We start from the raw sequence: 22,596 nt of genomic DNA on the forward strand, positions 1-22,596 counted from the left end.
TTAGAATATTTTCATTTGTTTGCAAGTTTGCTGGAATAAAGCTATTCAGGTGACATCATAGATGAACAGCGAGTGAGCAATGATGACTACAATAAAGATTAAAGTGATAGGCATCCTCTGTACAATAATTTATGAAGATTTGATTTTTATACGATACTATTTGAAAATTGGTTGAAATCGGGGGCATAAATTTGACCATACCGCACAGAGTCCTTTGCATTTAAACAATGACAATAATAATAATTTTTAAAATAATGTAATAATATATTTATACACTTGGGTTTTATAATGCGTTAATCCTGGGAAGGGTTCTGACTGAAAAGCACGTTTATTTCTAACATTTAGTGATATGAATATCTCCTTGCAATATTCCATTTTAGAAGAGAGATAAATACTGTATGTTAATTTGGGCCCGTGTAATTTTTCTGCCTTGAATAAAACTGTACTAATACTGTTGGTCAACATTTCATTCGACACTTAGAATGTAATAAATACATTGTCATAAATAAAATCGAATATTTTTAAAACAAAAGTTTGAACAATTTTGTTCAAAATATGCATTTTTGTGAAGAGTATGTATTTAGATACTAAATGATATATGAAAACGGCATTGACACCAATTAAATGTTAACAACCAGAGCAAGGCGGTCCCATATCCATGTATGGATTAATATTCTATTGTACAAGAAAGATAAATCGTGCATGTTTCATTTGGATGGGACTATGTCCCTGACTTTAGTAACAGAATATTTCATATTGAGTGCGATGTACATTTTAAAAACGTGTATTAGATGTTAAGCAACTTTTAACAGGTAGGACAAATAAGATGACTAATATGAATATGTTTAAATTAGTAATGAGAATAAGACCAATTACATGGTGAGATTATGGTTCACATCTGATAAAGTATTTTGTCAAAACATGTATTCAGATTTATATATGTTTGTAATGTAAACAATTACGATGCCTTTGAACAAGTTAAATAAATATTCCATTTAAAAATGCAAAATTATTTGGAAGTGTATCTTTATCTCTAAATATGTGGAAAAAACCTCATTTTTATTATGCTATACAATAATATTGTATTATTGTTATTTTGTTATTGTTATTCGTTTTGCTTTCTTCATGTATTTTAGGATCTGCATAGTCCAACGATGTAAATAAAGCTAGTATGGCCCAACTATATTATATCTCTGTGTTTGATGCATCACACCAGCATTTAATAATAGCACAATTAACTAGGGTTAGATGTTTAACAGGGCAAACATTCATCATTAGATATATGGAAGGATAAAAGTGCTCAGTTCTATGCAAAATGTTCTGTTTAATTGCCACACTAGAATTAATCTGAAAATAAACAGAAAAAAGAGGGAAAGAGAAAACATATATGGAGAGACATTGATAGAAACATGTTGCTTACATCGATTACACACTGGGGATGTGTAGTGTTCTATCATCGTCAGTCACAGGAAGCATGTTCTTAACTCTACAAGTGTGTCACAAAACAGAATGTTTTCATTGAAGCCCTCTCATAAACAGACAGTCAGTTACTGGATAGGAGGAAGTTATATTAGTTTATCTACACACGTTTACTGAGGTCCTTTGCAAAGTTTTGTTACATTTGTTTCTGTTTTGGAGTGTGATACACGTATTAGCTTGAGAATGGTGTTTTTGTTAGCATTGTATATCAGTAGCTGTGGACTTGTTTGTCTCGTACAAGGTAAGTGAATACATTTATATCCTTTACATATAGATACGTCAAGTAAGATAAATAAAAGTGTGCATCATTACGATATGGTATCAACATACACAGGCAAACGTGGCTCCCATAAAACTCATATGAAATTCCCATGAAAAAGAGACGAAAAGTAACACGCATGAATTTCATGCAAAAACTTCATGCAATTTTGACATATTTTCATGCGAATATCATACAATTGAAATTTCGCACGATATTCATGTGAAATTGTCTATCTTATGTTTCATTCTTGTTTTATGCAAATAGCATGCAAATATCATGTTTTTTTTCATACAAAATAGTTTGCAGCTTTATTTTTTATCTAAATTTGAGAATAAAAGTTGTTATATATTGAAAAGAAAACTAAAGTCCTAATCGATATGCTTCATACAGAATTAATATTAACAAAAAACAATGACAATAATCTTCTTATGATAATCTTTTTTATTTAGATGAAAACAAAATGAAAAATGTTTCTTCTTTCACTTCTCGAAAAGGCTTGTTGCTTCATCAGTCAACAAGAAAATATACATAAATAAATGTAGTGTACGTAAAGTTGTCCTATTACTGAATGGCATACCAGTATCTATTTTGAATGTGCATTAATAATTTGGCAGATATAAACAAAATTCATTGATACATGACATGCAGTTGGTAACATGATCAATGCTCGTTAAAACATATTTGATCAGATACAGTAAATCTCTGTATGTCATATCCAAATACTACCATTCTCACTTTGTCACTCTGGTCCATGTCCTTATTGTTTTTTATGCTTTCAGTTTTTGAGTTTATTTAATACATAAGCCGAATCGCTCACCTGAGCATCGTCATGATGTATCAAATCTACCTTAGTCTGCCAAATACAAAACATTTGGACAACTTTGAAGAGCATTATTCACCTGTTCAGATCAATGAGTTTTCAAGATTAAAAAAAAAATAACAACACATTTTTTATCATTTTAATTTCATTAAAATAAGGTGTGACTTTTCCTTTTTAAATTAACAAACTGGTATTCCTCTTCACCCAATAATGTTTTGTATCAAGTTTGGTTAAAATTGGCTCAGTTGTTCTGAAAAGGAAGAAAGTTCATAGAGGGACAGAGACTGTCCAGGGACAGAATTAAGACAGATAATAGTGATCAACACTTGAATTATAGCTCCAATCGGTTGTCTAAATCACTTAAATAAGCTTCAATGTTAAACCTTGATCCAAATTATCATACAGTTCTTAATCATAGAAGAATGATTAGCCATTGTATCCATGAATTTGAGGTTTCCTGAACGCTGTTGGTTGTCACACTGTTGAAATCTTATCCAAAGTGTCTTTGCAAATCTGCATGTGCAAACTTACGGTTCTCTGCAAGTATAATTGATGTATTACTAAATGATTTCATTCCTGTTTGATGTTATAAATATCTGAATATAATTAAGTAATATAAGTAATACAGCTATTGTAATCTTTATATTTAATAATGGCTTTCTTGTTTAATAATTATCATCTCCTACACAAATTCTTGACAAAACTAAGTTATTGTGCTTACTTAATTATGAACCTGCTATTAATTGGGGAAAGACACTCTGGAGAAATATGGAAGGATCTTTTTTTTTTCTCTTATTTGGATTTTTATCTTAAAAAACAAAACAAGCATATGTAATAAACAGTTTTCAGACTTTGATCAGTTCGAAAAATCTCAGTATATTTTAGATTAGTACTTAAATTGATTTATCCTCACCTTTTATACAGCCATCAGGCATGTCATGATGTTCACACCTCCATCCAAATAGTATCAAATCCATATCCGTGTAGGGATGTTTTTGTCATGCTTCAATGAAGAAGATATCAGATATTTTATTGCATAAGCCTATAATATTACGCTTAATTTACGCTAAGGATACAATGTGTCTCTGGTCATCATCACACTACGTATAAACTTCATCATCATTATGCAGTTAATTGTAAGGAATTCTTATATATTTTACAAAATTTCGAATGATTTTTTTTTATCAAAGCAGGAAGCATTGATCTGCCGATAATACATAATTTTATGTTTCTTACCTCTGTCATTTACTTTGTACTCGAGTCTTCGTTCCTGCTGACGTCACATATCGCGTATATTTTCGGTACAGAGAACAGTCTGGATGCTGTTTGATTTTACAAAAAGCAATAAATCAGATCAAAATGAGTAATTTAGATATGTTTTAAAAAATTATTCATAAATTTAAAGCGCTACAGGTTGATCTGCATCTTTCTGTAAGCCCTTGCAAACATTTATACTCGTTTCCGAAGTCCCGTTCGAACTATCTCCGGCGATAACTCAAATGCAGGCAGACTGAATTTTCTCTAGCTGCAAACGTATGTACATATTTAACCGGCACTGGCTGGTCAGTGATGCAAGCCAGCAGACACTTTACATCAACATCATCAAGATGTGTCCGATCTATCGTACGATTATTTATTCAGCGATTGGAAAGTTCTTGATCCTGGATAGGAGAGAAACGGATCATCAACATGCAGGTACCCTAGATATATGATGTCTCAGGTGTATGCATATTCTGTGTTTACATGTTATATTATTATTGACATTGCCTGATACGTGTATAAACAATGAACAAATAAACTGTTATAATTAAACTTATATACAGGTCTTTACATGTAACTAGACGTAGAAAATTCGGGTTGATAGACGGTCTGTAAATTTGCTTCGTAGAGCTTCGGATATATTTTCTATCTTTACCCTGCATTTTACAAAATCTATGATCGTTTATTTCTAATTCAAGAATGAATGAACACAGTGTAAAATTAAAGATAAAGAAATAAATCTACAGATACTTAAAACATGCGATTGCAACCGGAAATCATGAGCGAATCCAGAAAAAAAATCGAGGGGGGGGGGGGGTCCGACGGTTGATTGAGTATCAAGGTGGGGGGGGGGGGGGGGGGTTGAGCCATACTTTAAAAAAAATATGATTTAGATTTAAAGAAAGTTGAATTTTTTAAGCGGAGGGGGACGGGGTACTGGACCCCCTTGACACCTCCCTCTCCGAGATATACACCTGGATTTTATTACTAATATCATGTTGGCCTTCGGGTATAATTTTTGTGCATATTATCAATGAATATCTCTGACACGGTGAATCTATTTATAGGCGTATACATATGCAGTTTAAAAATGTTCATAAAATTTTTGGTTTTTTTACCTACCTGTTGGGTTTTTTAAAAAAATTTAAGGCAATATTGCACAGGCAGAAGAATTGATGATTGTTGCTCCAGTATATGTTGTGTATGGCCCTAACAATAACATATATCACTTGGGAAATCATGCACAATAAATTGTCCATATGATAATACTATGTAAAAAGTTATTAGGTGAAATGTGCTTTGTGTTTTGAATATTTCTAAAGTTTGTAATTACATCTATATAAAATTAAACATGGAATAACAAATATTTGAAAAAAAAGGTTGGTCTTACCTGTTGATCTCATTTGCTATTGATCAATAGGCATACTGTAAGTTATTTCAATTCAATACAGAGATACAATAGGATAGTTTTTTTTTTTTTAATTCTGAGTAGATGTGTATAAATCTTGTGCTTTACACTGCTATTCATGTACACAATACCTTTGTTTGTTTTATAAAAGTTCCATTATGAATTATATTTTGTCTTGCATATACACAAGGTTGACACAGATATTTAAAATTGAAGTGGAATAAAGAGACATGCTAACGAAGAACTAAGGAAGATAAAGATAATGATACAGACCCCGTAGTGATTACTCCAACATCAGTCCAATAACACACTGAAACTGAAGACCAGAAAGACCTTAATCCCTCTGATTTATACTGTAATCTGTGCAATATCACTTTGAATCATGGAAAACTTTACAAAGTTAAGAATTTTAAGTAAATTTTCAGTGTCTAGCATAGAAATGAATTAAATAAATGTGTAAATTTAGCTGGAAATTTACCTAAATGTAATTCACTTACTGCGTTCGACAGGTTTGGTACATGCAAACTTTTAAATTTTATCTTAAAAACATATGTATCCTAATAACTAATGCAATTAGCATGTATTATGCATGTAATAAAATCTTAATGTTTACCGACCTTCTATTAAAGAAGAGAGATATAACTCTTAGTGGGTGTGAATGACTTTTCAAAGGCAAATTTTGTGACATTTTTACACGAACAAAGACTTTAAAAGTATGAAAAACATGCATATTCTGATAAAATGTAGGCGTTACTTTATATTTTTTTTATGTAGGTATGTATTAGGTTTAATACATGTTTATTACCTTAATGTCAATTTTTTAACAAAAAGACGCTAGTTTGTCAACATTTGAACGAAAGAATGTTTTCGATTAAATTTTATACGAATTTGACAAAAACATCTAGTCGCATGAAAAACATGAAAAAAAATTTCATGAACATTGTACATTATTCATGCGAATATGTTCGCATGATATTCGCACAAGAAACTTTTCGTCTGATTTTCACATGATTATGGCCCGATTTTCATGCGAAAAGGAAATCGCATGAAAAGCATGCGAGCCACCTTTCCCTGCGAACAACAAATGGTAAATAATTTTGACTAGACAGAAATTAAAAGTAGAAATGTAAAAAAAAAAATCAGTCAAAACGATTTTATAAATTTCTGTACCAGTAAAATATATTTACACCTGCAGCGTCCTCACAAAAATCTGTATAGTGGTCGTTTTTCGTTAAAACAGTGAAGATTTTTTAAGGAATGAATTCAATATTTATTAGTTTTATACGATATAAAATGGTTTGAAACAGTTTACGCTTTTTTATAAACCGCAAATTCAATATTTATTTGTTTTATACGATATTAAACGGTTTTGGGCAGTTTACGTAAACTGTTTCAAACCATTTTATATCGTATAAAACTAATAAATATTGAATTCATTGCTTATAATTTAATTTTTTTACTCTTCATTTTAGATAAAAACGGTTATTTGACCAACAAAATGACGTAAATTTGTACAAAATTTAAACTGTAACGTCAGGCGTATTGATACGTTTTTGACGTTAGTCTTACTATGACGTAGGCAACATTCTTTATACGATATAAACTAAGTTTTTAGCCAATCAGAAAGCGCGTTACAACCAGAATTAAATTATTTACAATTCATTGCAGTGTTTTCGTTTTTGTAGGTCAAAAATTACAATTATCAACTAAATTTATGCGTGGAAATGTGATATTTACATGGACGCCGTCAAACTATTCCTCCTATGACGTTCATATTACCACAGACACAACAAGTGATACCGCCTGGACCAGTGTGTCTGATACACAGTACACTGTGAGGGATGTATTGCTGTATAAAAAAATCACTATCGACGTAAGAACAGTTGGAATAAACGTTGCCAACAGACTGACATACAATGGTACTATTTCTTCTTCTGCATTTATTATATATAGTCTTGAAGTATAATTCGATGACATTTAATGACAGTATATTTGGTTGAGAGTTAGCAAAGCAATGTAATATATCGGAACTCTATTTATCACACAAATATTTTCAAGTACCTTGTTCTTTATAAATATTTCTTATTTGTGCATATTGATTCAAACTGTTTAAACTCTTACAATATAGAGATGGGATCAGGTGCATTGGGGGAGTTAATATCCCCTGCCGGGTCAATTGTTTACCTTTTCAAATTTTTAATCATTATTTTTAAATTGCATTTTGTTTTACCTAATTGACTTGTATAATTATAATGTATCGTGTTATATCTCATAATTAGATTTATGCTGATTTGAGGAAATATTTCATTATGTGGTGAGCAACCTGGATATATGGAAACATATAAATACAACAGACTTTAAAAAGTCTTGTTATTTAGCTATATTAATTACTTTTCATTTGATATATCAGGATCAAAAAAGCATTTGAAAAAAAAATACAAATGCAACTATTAAGATCGGTCATGTGTTTTTAAAGCTTTGCCAATTTAACTCTCTCTCTCTCTAAAGTACCAGTATATAAAAAATACGAATTGGAATGATTTTTTTAATCACTTAAACCTACAATTTCACCAGAAAATATGTAAAAAAAAAATGTATTAATATAATACGTTAACCATAAGTTTTTATGTTATTTTATATATGAAGATAAATCACGTGACTTTCAAAATAGATAGTCAAACATAGAATATATAAATGCTTTTTATACTTTGGATTTTGTTTACAAATCCAGACACGTTAGAATTTAGATTAACGTATAATATCAATTCTAATAATGTAAATGGAATGTTATGTAGATAATGACAATTGAGATATTGTTAATCTCTCATAATGTTACAGCAGGCCTTTCAATATTAATGAATCACAATGTGTAAATTTTAAATATATAGTATTTTTTCATAAACCTATATATTGTAGTGTCCAAAATTAAAACCAAGGTAGGAGACAGAGTGAATATCTCATGGACAGCGCCGTTCTTTCCTGTCGCTGGACAATATTTAGTTTACCACACATATAGAGAAAACAGAACCATTTTCAGTATAAGAAGCAGTGGTGTAAGCTATGGAGGAAATAATCAGTCGACAAAGTACACATACCTCACCAGACCGTTGACTTCCACTAACATCATGTTTTCGATAAGGGACATAACTCTGGATGACGCTGGATATTACAATGGTGGAACGTCGGCGGCTGAAGCTGCGTGGTCAGGTGGAGGTGTCGTACTGATTGTTAACGGTAAGTTGTTATGTTGTCTTTGTTATGTGCAATTGCCTGAAGAATAAAATTACCTTTGGTGAAAAAAAGTGAAGGTAGTTATATGGCAGAATATTAATTGGTCTAAACATGCAATTTATTTTTAGCTTAAGGAAAAAATGTATTTGCGAAGTAGATTAGTAATTAATTTTGTATTTATATCAATATTTTGAATTTACGCTTAAAATTAAACGTTCAAATTAAAGTATTTATTTCAACATTATTTAAAACCTAATTCTTGAACATATGCTTGATATATTCAAATTGCAAAGAGTATGACAATTAATTGACATGTGTATATCCATTTTACAATTTCAGTCAAATCAATTATTTAAATTCTTAGTATTTATTGTTTTTAAAAGTCCAGTTTGTAAGGAAAACACAAAATACGTATTATATTAATTATCTCATTTATTTTTCTTAACTCCTGTATGCTAAAAATGTATAATGTCTATGTCAAATATTTCTGAATTGTGTTATAATGCATCGTTTTAGTTAAAACACTTGTAATGAGTTGCTCAAGAAACATACAATTCGGTTTAAGAGGTCTTTTGTAGAAAAATTGTGTAAAATAAAACCAGACACTTTCCAAAAGCTTCTTCATGTACATACAATATTTTCCAAACCCAAAATAGTATGCATTACAAATGGTTTAGCTCATGTTTCATTTTTATTTAAGACAAACCCTCCAAGCCGAAGGTAACAGGAAACCTTAACATTGAGGTCAAAAGCTACATAATACTGACGTGTTCCAGTAACTCAACTTCAGCCCCTGACTACTACTCCAAGCTCGTCACCTTGTCTTACACCTGGTTTGTAAACGACACAAGGATAAGTGGAGAAATCAGAGATACTCTAAGATTTAAAGTAACCAAAGATCTCAAATACAACAGGTACATGTGTACAGCTACAGAAGACGACATGGAGTCTGACAGGAGTGTCCCAGTACAGATTAACCCTCTGTGTAAGTATGACTGATGTAACTTAATTGAATCATCTTAACTTCTCTCTGAGAAACAAAAAGTAGCTTCGTCGGGTTTTTTTCTGGGGGGGTTTTTTGTTGTTGTTTTTTGGGGGGGTTTTTTGTTTTTTTTTTTTTTGGTTTTTTTTTTTACTGAACAATCTCATAAGAAAAAAAAGAATAATTATTTCTCAAACAATGAAATACGTACCTAGAACAATTTCTAAATTACATACCGAAACTTGATTATAATATGCGCTCAAAATTCATCTTCATTTTTTTTTTCAATTATACGACGATTAACGTTTGCGACATAGAACAGTTAACTTTGTCTTTTATCATTATTTAAAGTAAGGAACAGCTAAAGAATGGTATAACTTAAACTCTTTGTGATACTTTAATACATATTTCAACGGATTTGGCCTTTTTAAACTGCTGTAATTCATATTAAGTACCAGATAAAGAAGTCGTTTAATTAAACATTCAATTTTTATTAAACTTAAGTTAATGATGAGACTCATTTGCAATGAGTTGGAACAATAAAAAATCAACAGGTCAATTAATAACAAAAACTGCTACAGTCAAAGAACTGCGAACGCTAACGCCCGTTTCCCGCCTACATTTTACATCCAAATATTTCGGAATTCCTGTCAGATATTCAAAAACTAAATTTTCTACAAAAAAGTATAATCAAATCCTTATCAATTTATATCAAAATAAAATTTGTATTCAAATTATTCATTTTTAAAACAAAAGTTTTGCTAACAAGGGGTCTAAAAAAAATTCATTGAAATCGGTCTCTATGAGTGAGGAAAATATTATTTAGCGGCCAATATGTGCATAAAACCTAATAATTACATATTTACGATATATATTAAAGAAAAATTTCATATCAATTCATATCTGTTAATTAGTTTTCGAAAATTTACAAAGCAAAATTCCTTTTTTGGAATGTATTGAGGTCTGTAGACATATGTCCCCCCCCCCCCCCCGTGAAACAACAAACCCTTTTGTAAAAATATGCTAAATAACAATAATTTAAACCCCTCAAAAGGAATTTTTGTTTCACGGGGGGGGGGGGGGGGGGGAAGATGTTTTAAAAAACATTTCCGTTTTCCGTTATTTTCTATTATGAAATGAGCTATTTTAACCCAAATTACAAAGTTATCTCGCTTTGTTTTACCAAATCATTTATATTAAATGAAAATATATGAATGTTTACATTATTATAAAAAATTAACTTTAATTAGACAACTTTAAAAAAATGACTTTTAGTTAGGCGGCTAGACAATGCTATCGTTCGCAGTCCTTTCCAATCTCATGCTGAAAGGAACAGCAGCATGCCATCTAGCAAAACCTAGTCTGATCATAAATTAATATTAAACACATTATTTTTTTTTATTTACGTGTTCATATGCACATTATGTCAATTTAAGGCAGATTACGGTCTGGCCGAAGTCGTCGTCAAATAGCTTCGATTTCTGACATATATTCCGACATTACTGAACAATCATACATTCCGACATAGTTCCGACATATTCTGTCATCCCCATTGCATTTTTTTGAATAGCATTCGTTACTACGTCACAATGAAATGAATGTCCAAGACACTTATAATACAAGATATGATATTGTGTGACACCTGCTTGGAATTGAAATCTAGTTTATAAAATTTTATACCCGTTGATCAAATAGTGATACACCGATCGTTATGCAAAAATGTATATGTATCAGAAAAAAAGGATGGATAGATCAATTAATAACATATTTGTAAATTAATATTCATATAAAAAATATTAACATTAAAATCATAGGTTAAAATTATTGTTTTTCCTTTCAAATTTATCTTTATAGACGGACCGGAAACAATAAAATTCACTCCAGAACCTATATTGAACATCAATGACAAATTAACAGTAAGGGAAGGGGAGACTATTGGTCCCTTTGTTTGTACAGCGGATTGCAATCCACCGTGTAATATAACGTGGAGAGTAAAAACATCCGATGGATTCAGCGATGCTCGTTCAGAGATGGGGACGTTATTGAAACAAGTGCAGAGGGATATGTTGTTATTTCGATGCAAAGCAGAACGGGGAGATAAGAATTTTAAACAAGGAATTCAACTTGATGTCCAATGTAAGTATTTTATCGGGACATGAACCTATTAACAATTTTGTTGTTATCATTCTCGAATGCATTGTTTGTGTCCATTACAATATATACCGGGTACCTCGTGGATTTGTATACAGTTTTGGGGAGAACGGAGGTGATCCTAGAACAGGATAATATCGATTTATTAAAGATTTGAATGATCGGTTGGAAATCAAATAAAATGAAAACAATGTGCATATGGATTAAAGTGAAAAATATATTAAACGTATATATTAAACTGTCTTGATTAATGATTGTAGTACATTTGCATTAAACTGAATAATGACCTATACAAAAAAATGTATATATACTAAAGCTTATCTATGATAAAGATAAAGACTTGCGAAATAGATTTAGAGATCATTAAGAATGTAGACAGTTTATAACAAAAATGCAATTATGTTTACAAATAAGATGAATATGTAGAGTATAAATCTTTAATCAATCCCGAAACAGGAACTTATGTCAAGTTTAGAAAAATAGCTGCCCACTCACAGACGAACGTTTTATCATACAGCCTTTTATTTATACAATGCATGTAAACTGTTACTGTATTAAGAAAATCATCACATGTGGTAATTTTTTGTTATGGCATATATATTCTTCTGTCTTGTTTTAAGATGGTAATAATCAAACATTTTTTTTTTAAATTAAGTTTTAAAGATTTTATAGATCTAAATAATTTTAAATTGTAAAGAGTTCGTACTTTCTGCTTTTAATTGCTAGTGTCAATGATATATAGCGCTTCAGTGTGAGAAACAGTCGGATAAAAAATTTCAGGAAACAAAAACTCCTGAACCTTTGAGTGATAGCATTCCGAAAGGTTTTAGGCACATGCTATACTCCGGGTATTATTTATTGTTTATAAATATTTTGCTTGAAACATTTTACTGATAAGAGAAAATCAAATTGTAAAGAATCCATACCTGTTTCTCTTAATCGTCATTGACGTGGAACCCTTTACTATTTATAACAAAAAATCAACATAAAACAAAAATATGAGTAATAACGATGCGAGGGGTTAATAGCGTATTTTATGATGGTGTTGATAGTGCTAACAGAAGTATACACACTTCAGCTATGGAGAACACTATGCTACCTATTGATTTTCAAAAAGGAAAGATTTAACAAAAGTATGATAAAACAATATACAAACAACTTGGCTGACATAAAGTATTTAATCGTTTTCTTTTTAGATTTAGATGACACTCTCTTGTATATTAATGGCCAAACAAAAAGTACTATCGAGTTGAATGAAAACGCACCATTGAGAATATCGTGTCGGGTGGGTGGAAACCCGGCCCCAACAATACTCCTAAGTAGAAGCCATTCAGACACTGAACTCCGTAAGATGCAGGGGACATGGCTGAACTACACCATAGACACGGCTCAGTGTACCGACACAGACACTTATAGATGTAGCGGGAATTCTACAGGATTCAACAACACAGAAAAAGTGATAAACATCAACGTTCTATGTAAGAATCATTTCCACTTGTTATCAAGTCTTAACTGGCTAATATACAAAAAGAAAGATAGTTGGTTGTTAAATGAACATTGGATATTAAAGCTTGTCTAAAATACTATTTTCTTTAAGATAGGACTAGTCATGTTCGTTTATTTTGAAGAAAAAAAATCATTTAAGACAATTGCAAGGAGTTAAAATATATTAGATTACAGATTTCATGTCATGTAATTTCATTTTCATATAAAAATCATTAAAAACTAATAATGCTTACAGCAAAATTGATATGGAAGGTATATGACAGTATCTGTATTAATTGTAATCTGCAGGTAACACCAGATTTGATGAAGCCGGTAGTTTCAAATCCACATATGGGTCCAAGAGTGGAAAGGATACCACAGTAGATGTTGCTGTTCCAATCATTGCTTACCCCTCTCCACAATCATCTGACTTCAAGTGGGACGGTCCTGATCAAGTGTCTGCGGGGACAACACTTTCTACAGGAGATGTGTCATACAAACACGTGATCGAAAGCTTCATCCCCGTGAAGGATCATACTTATTTTGGATACTACACACTGTCATACAAAGGACAAACAGTCACTAGAATCACAATCAACGCTGAAGGTTACTTTTAATTATAAATTAAATTTGATCGCGCATGCTTTTTTTCCTTCTTTTTTTTTTTGGGGGGGGGGGGGGTGTTATTTTTTTTGGGGGGGGGGGGTCTTTTTTACTTTTCATGTATATAGTATAGTTTCATATAAAATGACATCAAATGAAATTTAAATATATACCTACTTTTTTTTCTTTAAATGAACTTAAATTATGACGTTCATTATTTTACTGCATTTTTTTAAAATCTGTTTTTGTTGATTTCTTGATATGAAGACGTACCACAAACCCCCTCTAACTTCACTGGATATTCCTACGCCATCGGCTCCGTCAATTTGACCTGGGTGTCGGGCTTCAATGGCGGACCTGAGCAATTATTCATACTCTATGTAATGGAAGGTTCCAATTGGAAAGTAATTGGAAACGTATCAGATCCGGGAGAAGGAAGACTTGTCCATTTCGACCCGGGATTTTTGTCCCCGGGTCAAGAATATTCGTTTCGAATACAGAGCTGTAACATGATAAACTGTTCTTTACTTTCTGCTGATACAAGAGTTACAGTGAAAGGTAAACCACAACTAATTAAACCTTACAAAAAAAGTTTCGATAATTGAGATTTTCTCCTTGCTCAGTAGTTATATATATTGTCTTCGAAAACTTTGTTTATGTAAATATCGTCACTGGTAATAAATGACAAGACCTTGATGTTAAATTTGGTATAATTTTAAAGTTTAAAAATCGTCTTATATAACTTCTCATTATAATGCTTTAAATTATGTTTCACCTAAAATTCTATTTTATAAGGAAGCTGGCCGCTGAAACACAGTCAGTTATTATAAAGAGTCATTTTTAAGCAGCCCTGAACACATTTAGAATGATTTTCTGTGAAGAATAGGTGCATTCACTACAAAATGTTTCCTTCATTATATTGAATTTAGTTTGATAATTCATAGTTGTATAATCTATTGATAAAATCAACATTAACAGAAAAAGCTGTTAAATTAACGTATTGGTCCTATAGAGACTTGTGTTTAAAGGGAATTTTAATCAAAACAGAAACATTGATACTATGTATACATTCCAAATTTAACAAAGAATAAAAAAAATACAATAACTAAAAGTTGGTTGGAAAATGATTTGTCTCTAGGACACCGTATTGAAACGGTTTTAGTGTCTGTTATTCAAGTCAAAATTTGTCGTGACTTGAATACTGTAAACCAACTTTTTTTCGCGGCGACTTTATTTCGCTATTTCCTGGATATAAACTGGATCGCAACGATTACTTTTCGCGACCAAGCCTTATCCAGACCCATGTTGTGAAGAAAAAAAAACGACAAGGGCTGGTTCGCGGCGAGAAATATTCGCGACAACATGGCTTTCGACCTCGCGAAAATTTCTCGCACGCGAATAAAAGTTGGTTTACAGTAAATCTTTTTTTTTAGCAATATCCAGCCAGTCGACTTTGTCGAACAACCAGGGTGTGACTATTGGTGCCTCGCTGGCTGGCTTTGTGCTCATCGTTCTCTTGGCTGCATTCCTGGCTATGTACTTCTTAAAGAAAAAGAAGATCGAGAAAAATCGAGAAAGCGTCAAACGTATGAGTCATAAACGATTAACTGCAATGTTGTAATTAAATTCATGAAATAAAGAAGTAGAATATGGGCAACGTCTTCTTCATGTTTAATGAAAATGTTCAAATCAAGTCAAAATAATTAAATCAACCTCTAATTAATAATAATAATTATTATTATTATTATTATCATTATAATGAAATAAAATAAATATTCAACACCAATGATAAAATGATACCAAAAAAAAAAATTCGGAAATAATAATTTTCATACTCATCATCTTTAAAACACACTTGTTAAAAGATGTATAAAATGTTTTTTGTTTTACATTTTAAAGTGGACGACAGTAGACAACCTGATGTAGTATTGTACGCTTCTGTTGACAAAAGTGACCAGAAAAGAAACAAAAACAATGCTGACGTAGTGATAAATGACGTCATAGTAGATAAAAAAGGTAATATTCTCGCTCTCTTCTGCTCTTTTACCTAACTCTCTAACAAAGCATCATGACTCATAACATGACAAAACAATCTCTAACACAGACAACAGCCCGGCGCCTTGTGGTGACATGTACGCATCTGTAGACAAGAGTTTACTAAAGAAAAAAGGAAAACAACCCGACGCTAATACAAATGGTAAAAAACAGCAAATTTTGTCATCCTCTTTTGCAAGAACTGTATATCATTTTAATGTTCATTCTCTCGCTCTCTCTCTCTCTCTCTCTCTCTCTCTCTCTCTCTCAAAATTACTAGCAACAGCAACTAATATATAACTAGGTATAAGGTGAAAAAAAGGTCATATTAATAATAGGCAAAGTCAGAATACTAGATACTTAATATAGAAATATGAAACCTAATGCTAGTATAGGTTTAATCAAATAATGTGGTTCCTTGCATTTCCAGAAGAACACGAGAATCTGTATGCAAACTCGGAAGAAACTAAACCTGCAATCAAACCAATCAGAGGTCAGAAAGGCAAAAGGTCAAAGGTCAAAAGGGGAAGTAAAGGACAGGAACAAAAGGATACTGGGGCAAACGGCGAATACGGGAACGTCGAGTCTAGGAAAGTCGTAAGTGCGATCGAATTATCATGTGAACAAGTTATCTAATTATTTTGTGGATATCTTTAGGAGTAGTAGATAGCAAAAGACTAGATAGCAACGGAATAAACGAGCAATCGCAACTTCTTGGACCTTTCCGACAGGCTCAGAAAAAAACGTCGATTGTTAGAATTTAGACAAAATGGAATCGCTTTCCATTAAAATAAGTATCGGCTAGACAGTCTCGTACGTCTATTCTGTAGTTTATTTTAGATTATACTATTGACTCTAAAGTCTTACTTACATCTCAACAGTCAGATCGTAAAATATGTTCAATTTATATCAAGTTTTATTAAATGTTGGTTGTCATGGACGCTAGGTAATACATTCGAGGTGTTTTTTCCGAGCTCTGCCGAGACATTTATGTCGGTAAATCTTGAGAGCGGGTCAGGAAATGTCCACTTAACAAAGAAAATGAAAAGTTTATACTTACAGTCAATGATGTGTTAAGTGATAGAAGATGATTCTGATAGCTGAAACTTGTACTTAAACCTGTAGCTTTAATTTTGTACGAGATGTACTCAAACACTTGGTCTGGTAGTGATATGTGTTACATAAAAGAAGATGAGTCTGATAGCTCAAACTTGTACTTAAACCTGTAAAACAAGATGTATTCAAACAATTGTAGTTATTTACGTAATATCAAAAGGAGACCTAATTAGAACAGTAATGATAGCATAAACAGTATGATATTTTAAGGCGTTTCACAAAATCCACCCAGTGTTTCGAAGAATTGTTTGGTACTTATAAAAATACTATGTATTTATGTAGATACTTTTACATAGATGGGCTATATCATTCAATACATATTAAATGTAAATATATTGCGTCATTGTGGGTAAATACAAAACGTCCACTTAACACAGAATATGATAAATTGACATTTATAGTCAATGATGGTAGAAGAAGGGTCTGATAACTAAAAATTATACTTAGACATGTAGTTACATACGTAATAGCAAAAGGGGACCCATCTAAAAACAGTAACCATAACGAAGCGTATACTGGGTAAATACAGTATGATATTTTAAGGCGTTTCACAAAATCCACCCAAAGTTTCGTAGAATTGGATGGTACTTTAATGTGTTTATGTAGGTATGGATAATTACCTTAAATCTTGACTGCTGGTCAAAAATATTTACTCAACAAAGACAATGAAAAATTGATACATGGACTTATAGTAAACGATGGAATTCACGGTAGAAGAGGAGTCATATAACTGGAACTGGAACTTATAGATTCAACGTAAAACTAGATGCATTCAAACACTTGTAGTTATATAATTATAAAAGGGGGCCTATTTGAAAAGTAATGATAGCAAAGCGTATACTTAGCACATCCAGTAAGAAAAATGGGATATTCATTCCACAATTCATTCAAAGTTTCGTACAACTGGGTGGTACTTTTATGTAGATATATGCACAAACATGGGTTGCATCATTCAATTAACATTGAATGGATTTGTAAATCGCGTCATTGTGCACTACAAGAATACAAAATTAGGTATGCTATGTATCAACGTCGTATTGACGTGCATTCAATATTTTGTACAGTTTTATTAAAATGCCACGGATTAAATATTATGTATAGTGCCTTCGAGTCATCGATTGAAGTGTATATATACTACAGGTGTTCTTTACGGTACAGTTTGAACAAATATAGTAACTTAAATAACACATATGCACTGCTACATGTATACATACATGTACAGTGTATAGTACCCTTTAATGAATATATTTTTTGAAAAACATGTTCATTAATTATAAAGGAGACTTTTGAACAGAGAAAACCAATCAATTTTCTCTCTTTTTTGTAACAATTAAGATGTTTTGATTTACGCCACCTTAGATTTATCAAATATACTCTCATTTAAACATTTTTCTTGAAGGAGACTTAAAAATATAATCAGACAATAATTTCTCTCGATTTTTTTTTTAAATCAAGATTTTTTTATTACCACTACCGTAGATTTATTAAATACACTCTCACTAAAACATTATTCATGAAGCAGACATAAAAATATAACCAAAAAAATCATTTCTCTTCATTTTTTAAAGAATCAAGATGGTTTGATTTACATCGACGTTGATTTCTCAAACTACACCGGAAGTCAGACCCCTGACCAGAATCCCCTGATCCACGGGGACGACGACCGTACAGAGTACACGTTCGTGGATTTCACTAAGAAAGCGCCACCTATACAGGAAACGGGCGACGAAGAGCAAAAATAAAACTGATGGTGCAAAAATCTTGTTTTCCAGTTAAAACTATTTTTTATTTCATTTTTTTTACTTTTGCTATTGTATTTCGTCTATTTTTACTTTGAGTTGTTTGAATATGTATTCAAGAGTGTGAAGAAATTCGTAGTTTTTACTAGAATATCAGTTCATAAACGATTTAAATTGAGGAATTTGTTTTCGAAAACTTATTACGACAACGGTTAAGGTCGTATGGGCCATCTGTTGATATTAATGTAGAGTGTAGTAAATTATGATTGAAATACTTTCATCGGTTGAGACCTTTATCATTTCACAATTTTTAACCAAAAAATAGCTTTTAAAAATATTTGAAGAGGAAAAAATTGTAAAACCCCGACAGGAATTCAAACTCATGACTTACAGATTCGTAGTAAAACCTCTATCCCACTGTGCTACGCTGTTAGGTGACAATAATGGAAAAGAAACTACTTATATAATTGCACTTCATTTTATTGTTTATTTTAAACAATACGTCACAACATAAAATTGTCCCATACCACCTTAATAAAGATTGCTCATAGTCAGACTCAGAAAGAGATATTCCTCTGAAATCTCAGAGAGAGAGAGAGAGAGAGAGAGAGAGAGAGAGAGAGAGAGAGCTCTATTTAGAACTTTTTTTGTTTTCCATTTTTTCTAGTTTATGCATATATTTTATTTTTGTAAATGTTCTATTTTTTTTAAGTCTTATACTTTGAAATGAAGAGTATTTAGATTCAGTAATGTATTCAATGAGTCATCAAATAAATTTTATTTTTATTTTATGTTTGTTAATTAATACGTCAGGTATTTGATTCGAATATTGACAGGTAGTCACTATGTGGGGAAATGGGGGACACATGGTTATTTTAATATAACATGCTGGCGTACAAAGGTACTTGGGTTTTTTTGTAAATAAATGCTGGCGATGTTAAATTAATAAGCAAATTAAATGATCCATAATTGTTTTTCATTGCACCTTGGGGGGGGGGGGGGGAGAGAGAGAGAGAGAGAATTAATATAATCAGATTATTCACACTCGTCAATTAACATTAGAACAACGTTCATTTAAAAATTGCAAAAAGAACTTGACCAACATTCATTCCTAAGTAATATATAGTTTGGTTTTAACAAAACAAATTAGAAATGGATTTTCCATTCTGACTTAAATTTCTCCTTTATAACATACGTTGTCAACAGTGTGCTGAGAGCTCCACTTAGCTCCGGTCGATAAGTGTGTTGAAGGCTTTAATCCTTCCTCGTCATCAGTTTGTACAATATATACATAGTGCTTGACTTACAGGAAATCAAAGCTTCTCTTCTTTATCATCTCAACACTATCGTGTAACAGCTAGCTGCCCCCCCCCCCCCCACTTTTTCTCGCAGCAACTAATTGTTTTAAATTTACATATAAAAATTGAATTATCATGGAGTCCCCCCCCCCCCCCCCCCCCCCCCCCCCCCCCCACGGATTAGGATTTTGAAGATTTGTCGAAAGTCTTTATTTTGGCTTTTTTTTTTTTTTTTTTTTGCTTGTCAAGATTTTTTGAATGAGTCTGCCCCCCCCCCCCACTTTTAAAAACGATGCTACGTACCTGCATCTATGTCATGTGCGAATATGTATGAGAATTCATCAAAAAATTGGGTGACGTCTGACCTTAAACAATTTCCAAAACTTTATCGTTCTAAAAAAAAACCCACTTTGTTTAATATGTTTTTGGTCAACAAAATACCCATAATATCTGCCTTAAACTTTTATATATATATTTTTTTAATTTGAACTTTTAAGAGAGAGAGAGAGAGAGAGAGAGAGAGAGAGAGAGAGAGAGAGGAAATAACCTGATTTTACATGGCATGATAAATAACATGACAAATATCAACCCTGCACGACTCCCACCCCTAAACCTGTTTTCATTCTCAAAGAAAAAGGTGCCAGGAGGTGAAACAGAGAGCAAGCAAGAGAATTAAAGAAAGAAAGACAGAGAGAAAAAAAGAAAGAAAGAGAGTATGTGTTTATGGGGCTCTTTACACAGTTTACACATTCTCCGGAAATTCACTTAAAATTTGAAATCTTTCAAGGCCCGTACGTGGTGAGTAGATATCGAGGTTCGCACGATTATATCATGTTAAGTGATCTGTAATATAGGGCTTCCTTGTTCAGATGAAAACTTTGAGTCACGATGATTTGGGTTTGCATGAATTTGACTTCCTTATTAGGGAGGATGGCTGTCAACAAATCTTTTTTTTTTTTTTTTTCTTTTTTTTTTGGGGGGGGGGGGGTTGGGGTTGTTTGTTTGGTTTTTTTTTGGTAAAGAAAATTAAACCGCATATTTAGGCTTTAAAATTTCAATACCTTCATATATCATTGAGTTTAAAAAAAAAAGAGATACATACAGTCTACTAATGGCCGGGATATGGAGCCCTCTTAAAGCTAAAAGTAATGACTGTATTCAAATGCCGTTTTATTTATCTCCCGTAGATTGTAGTTATTTATTTACTTAGTTTATACAAATTTCTACCCAGTAGGAATAATTTAATTTATATCGCTATCGAATTCAATTCAAAGTTGTTTTCTTTGTATGAAACAGTGGCGTCGGAAGCAAATTGAAAGTGTGTGTGTGGGTGGGTGGGGGTGTTGGCTATGCTTATCAAAAACCTAGACCAGCAAAAAAAAAACCTCAACCCCGATTCAATCGGCTATGTAAGATAAAATCAAACAGAAATCAGAAAAGGACTCACGACATATTAGTTTTACGGTTAAAACCTGTTCTTACTTTAACTAAATTTCCTTTTCACATTTTTGTTTAGATTAACGCAAGGCTAATCCGTAATCCGGTTTTCAGTGATTATGAATAATTTTCAATTTCATATTTTTTTTGTTTAAGGTAACTCACAGCTGATCCTGTTATTAAATCTTGTATTTATCACATATTCTTCCAAGGAGATAACTTGTTGTATGAGTGGAGTGGATAGTGGCCTTAAATTAAGAGGGTTTGATAGTGGTAACCATATTAAAACTTTTTGAATCTCCCAAAAAAAGAGAGCTACAAAGTTGGGTTTTTTTTAGATATCACATTTCGCAAAATTATTTTTACTGTTGTATGATATAGATTTTTTAGTACTAGTAATTAAGTTTATTAGAATCACGCATGATCATCATCTGATTTTAAAAAAAAACTATGCTAGCAAATCTCTCAGAACATGTTAAAAAGAGGGAAGCAAAATAATAAAGAGGGAAGTAAAATGATAAAGACGAATCACATTTAAAAATGTTCTTTTATTTTTAGTAGAAATTTTCAAAAAGAAAAACTGTCACGAAGATGCACTGAAGTTCTCAGATATATTTGGAAATCTATTTCTATTTTGATCTAAGGGTTAAAGCTCTGATAATCCAACCAATTGGAAATTTTTAAATAAGATGACTCAAGTCGTCCATATGAAACATGTCGGGGATATAGTTTTATTGAAATTTAAAAGATTTATGTTATCTACATAATTATGATACAAATAATCATTAATTTTTTTCTTGTTCATACATTTACACAAGAAACTGGTATGTTTGACTTAGATCATTGTGATATTGTTACTTTTCAATATTGTCTTACGTTTGAAAGCTTTTCACACTTTGCATTTTTCATGGTAAATCCCTTAATATTTGAAAGGACAACGGACTTTTACATTTTCCCCAAATATACGATAAAGAGCACACGGCGGGTGTGACCGGTCAGCAGAGGATGCTCACGCCTCCTAGGCACTTGATTCCACATCTATCATTTTAAAGGAACGTGTTGCTCTGCTTTGAATTTATATTATGTTTAATGGATTTTTTGAGATGGTGAACAGTTTGTTATTGTCATTTTTCATCTAAACACAGGCAAGTGATTAAAAATCAACAGGATGTTGATTTTGGATTGTTTTTGATTTGAACAGAAAAAAACCCTTAAGTAATAAAGCGATTCAAGCAAACTAACCATCAGATCTTATAAAACTTTAAACATAATATTTTTGGTCATAAACTAT

General features: G+C 31.8%; 1 protein-coding gene and 1 long non-coding RNA gene across 2 annotated transcripts; one reads left to right on the top strand and one right to left on the bottom strand.

Annotated features, from left to right (window-relative positions):
• The first annotated feature begins 1,501 nt into the window (after nt 1–1,501).
• Nucleotides 1,502–19,359, top strand: LOC128172963 (uncharacterized). Its single transcript, XM_052838700.1, has 13 exons — nt 1,502–1,720; nt 6,915–7,148; nt 8,146–8,463; nt 9,161–9,445; nt 11,297–11,578; nt 12,790–13,071; nt 13,388–13,684; nt 13,949–14,239; nt 15,115–15,267; nt 15,581–15,697; nt 15,786–15,878; nt 16,146–16,312; nt 18,400–19,359. Exons 1-13 carry the CDS (start codon nt 1,663–1,665, stop codon nt 18,571–18,573), a joined length of 2,751 nt encoding a protein of 916 aa, XP_052694660.1. The 5' UTR covers nt 1,502–1,662; the 3' UTR covers nt 18,574–19,359.
• Nucleotides 2,197–4,572, bottom strand: LOC128172964 (uncharacterized). Its single transcript, XR_008242395.1, has 3 exons — nt 3,475–4,572; nt 3,283–3,369; nt 2,197–3,098 (listed from the first exon to the last, which is right to left on the bottom strand). It is a non-coding gene; the product is annotated as an uncharacterized LOC128172964 (long non-coding RNA).
• Nucleotides 19,360–22,596: the final 3,237 nt, after the last annotated feature.

Source organism: Crassostrea angulata, chromosome 2 (assembly GCF_025612915.1).
Source record: "Crassostrea angulata isolate pt1a10 chromosome 2, ASM2561291v2, whole genome shotgun sequence".
Taxonomy (NCBI): domain Eukaryota; kingdom Metazoa; phylum Mollusca; class Bivalvia; order Ostreida; family Ostreidae; genus Magallana; species Magallana angulata.

Coding starts and splice junctions, on each gene's coding strand:
- LOC128172963 (XM_052838700.1), top strand. CDS start 1,663: ATGGTGTTTTTGTTAGCATTGTATATCAGTAGCTGTGGACTTGTTTGT. Junction 1,721..6,914: donor ACTTGTTTGTCTCGTACAAG/GTAAGTGAATAC, acceptor TCGTTTTTGTAG/GTCAAAAATTACAATTATCA. Junction 8,464..9,160: donor TGTCGTACTGATTGTTAACG/GTAAGTTGTTAT, acceptor TTTTTATTTAAG/ACAAACCCTCCAAGCCGAAG.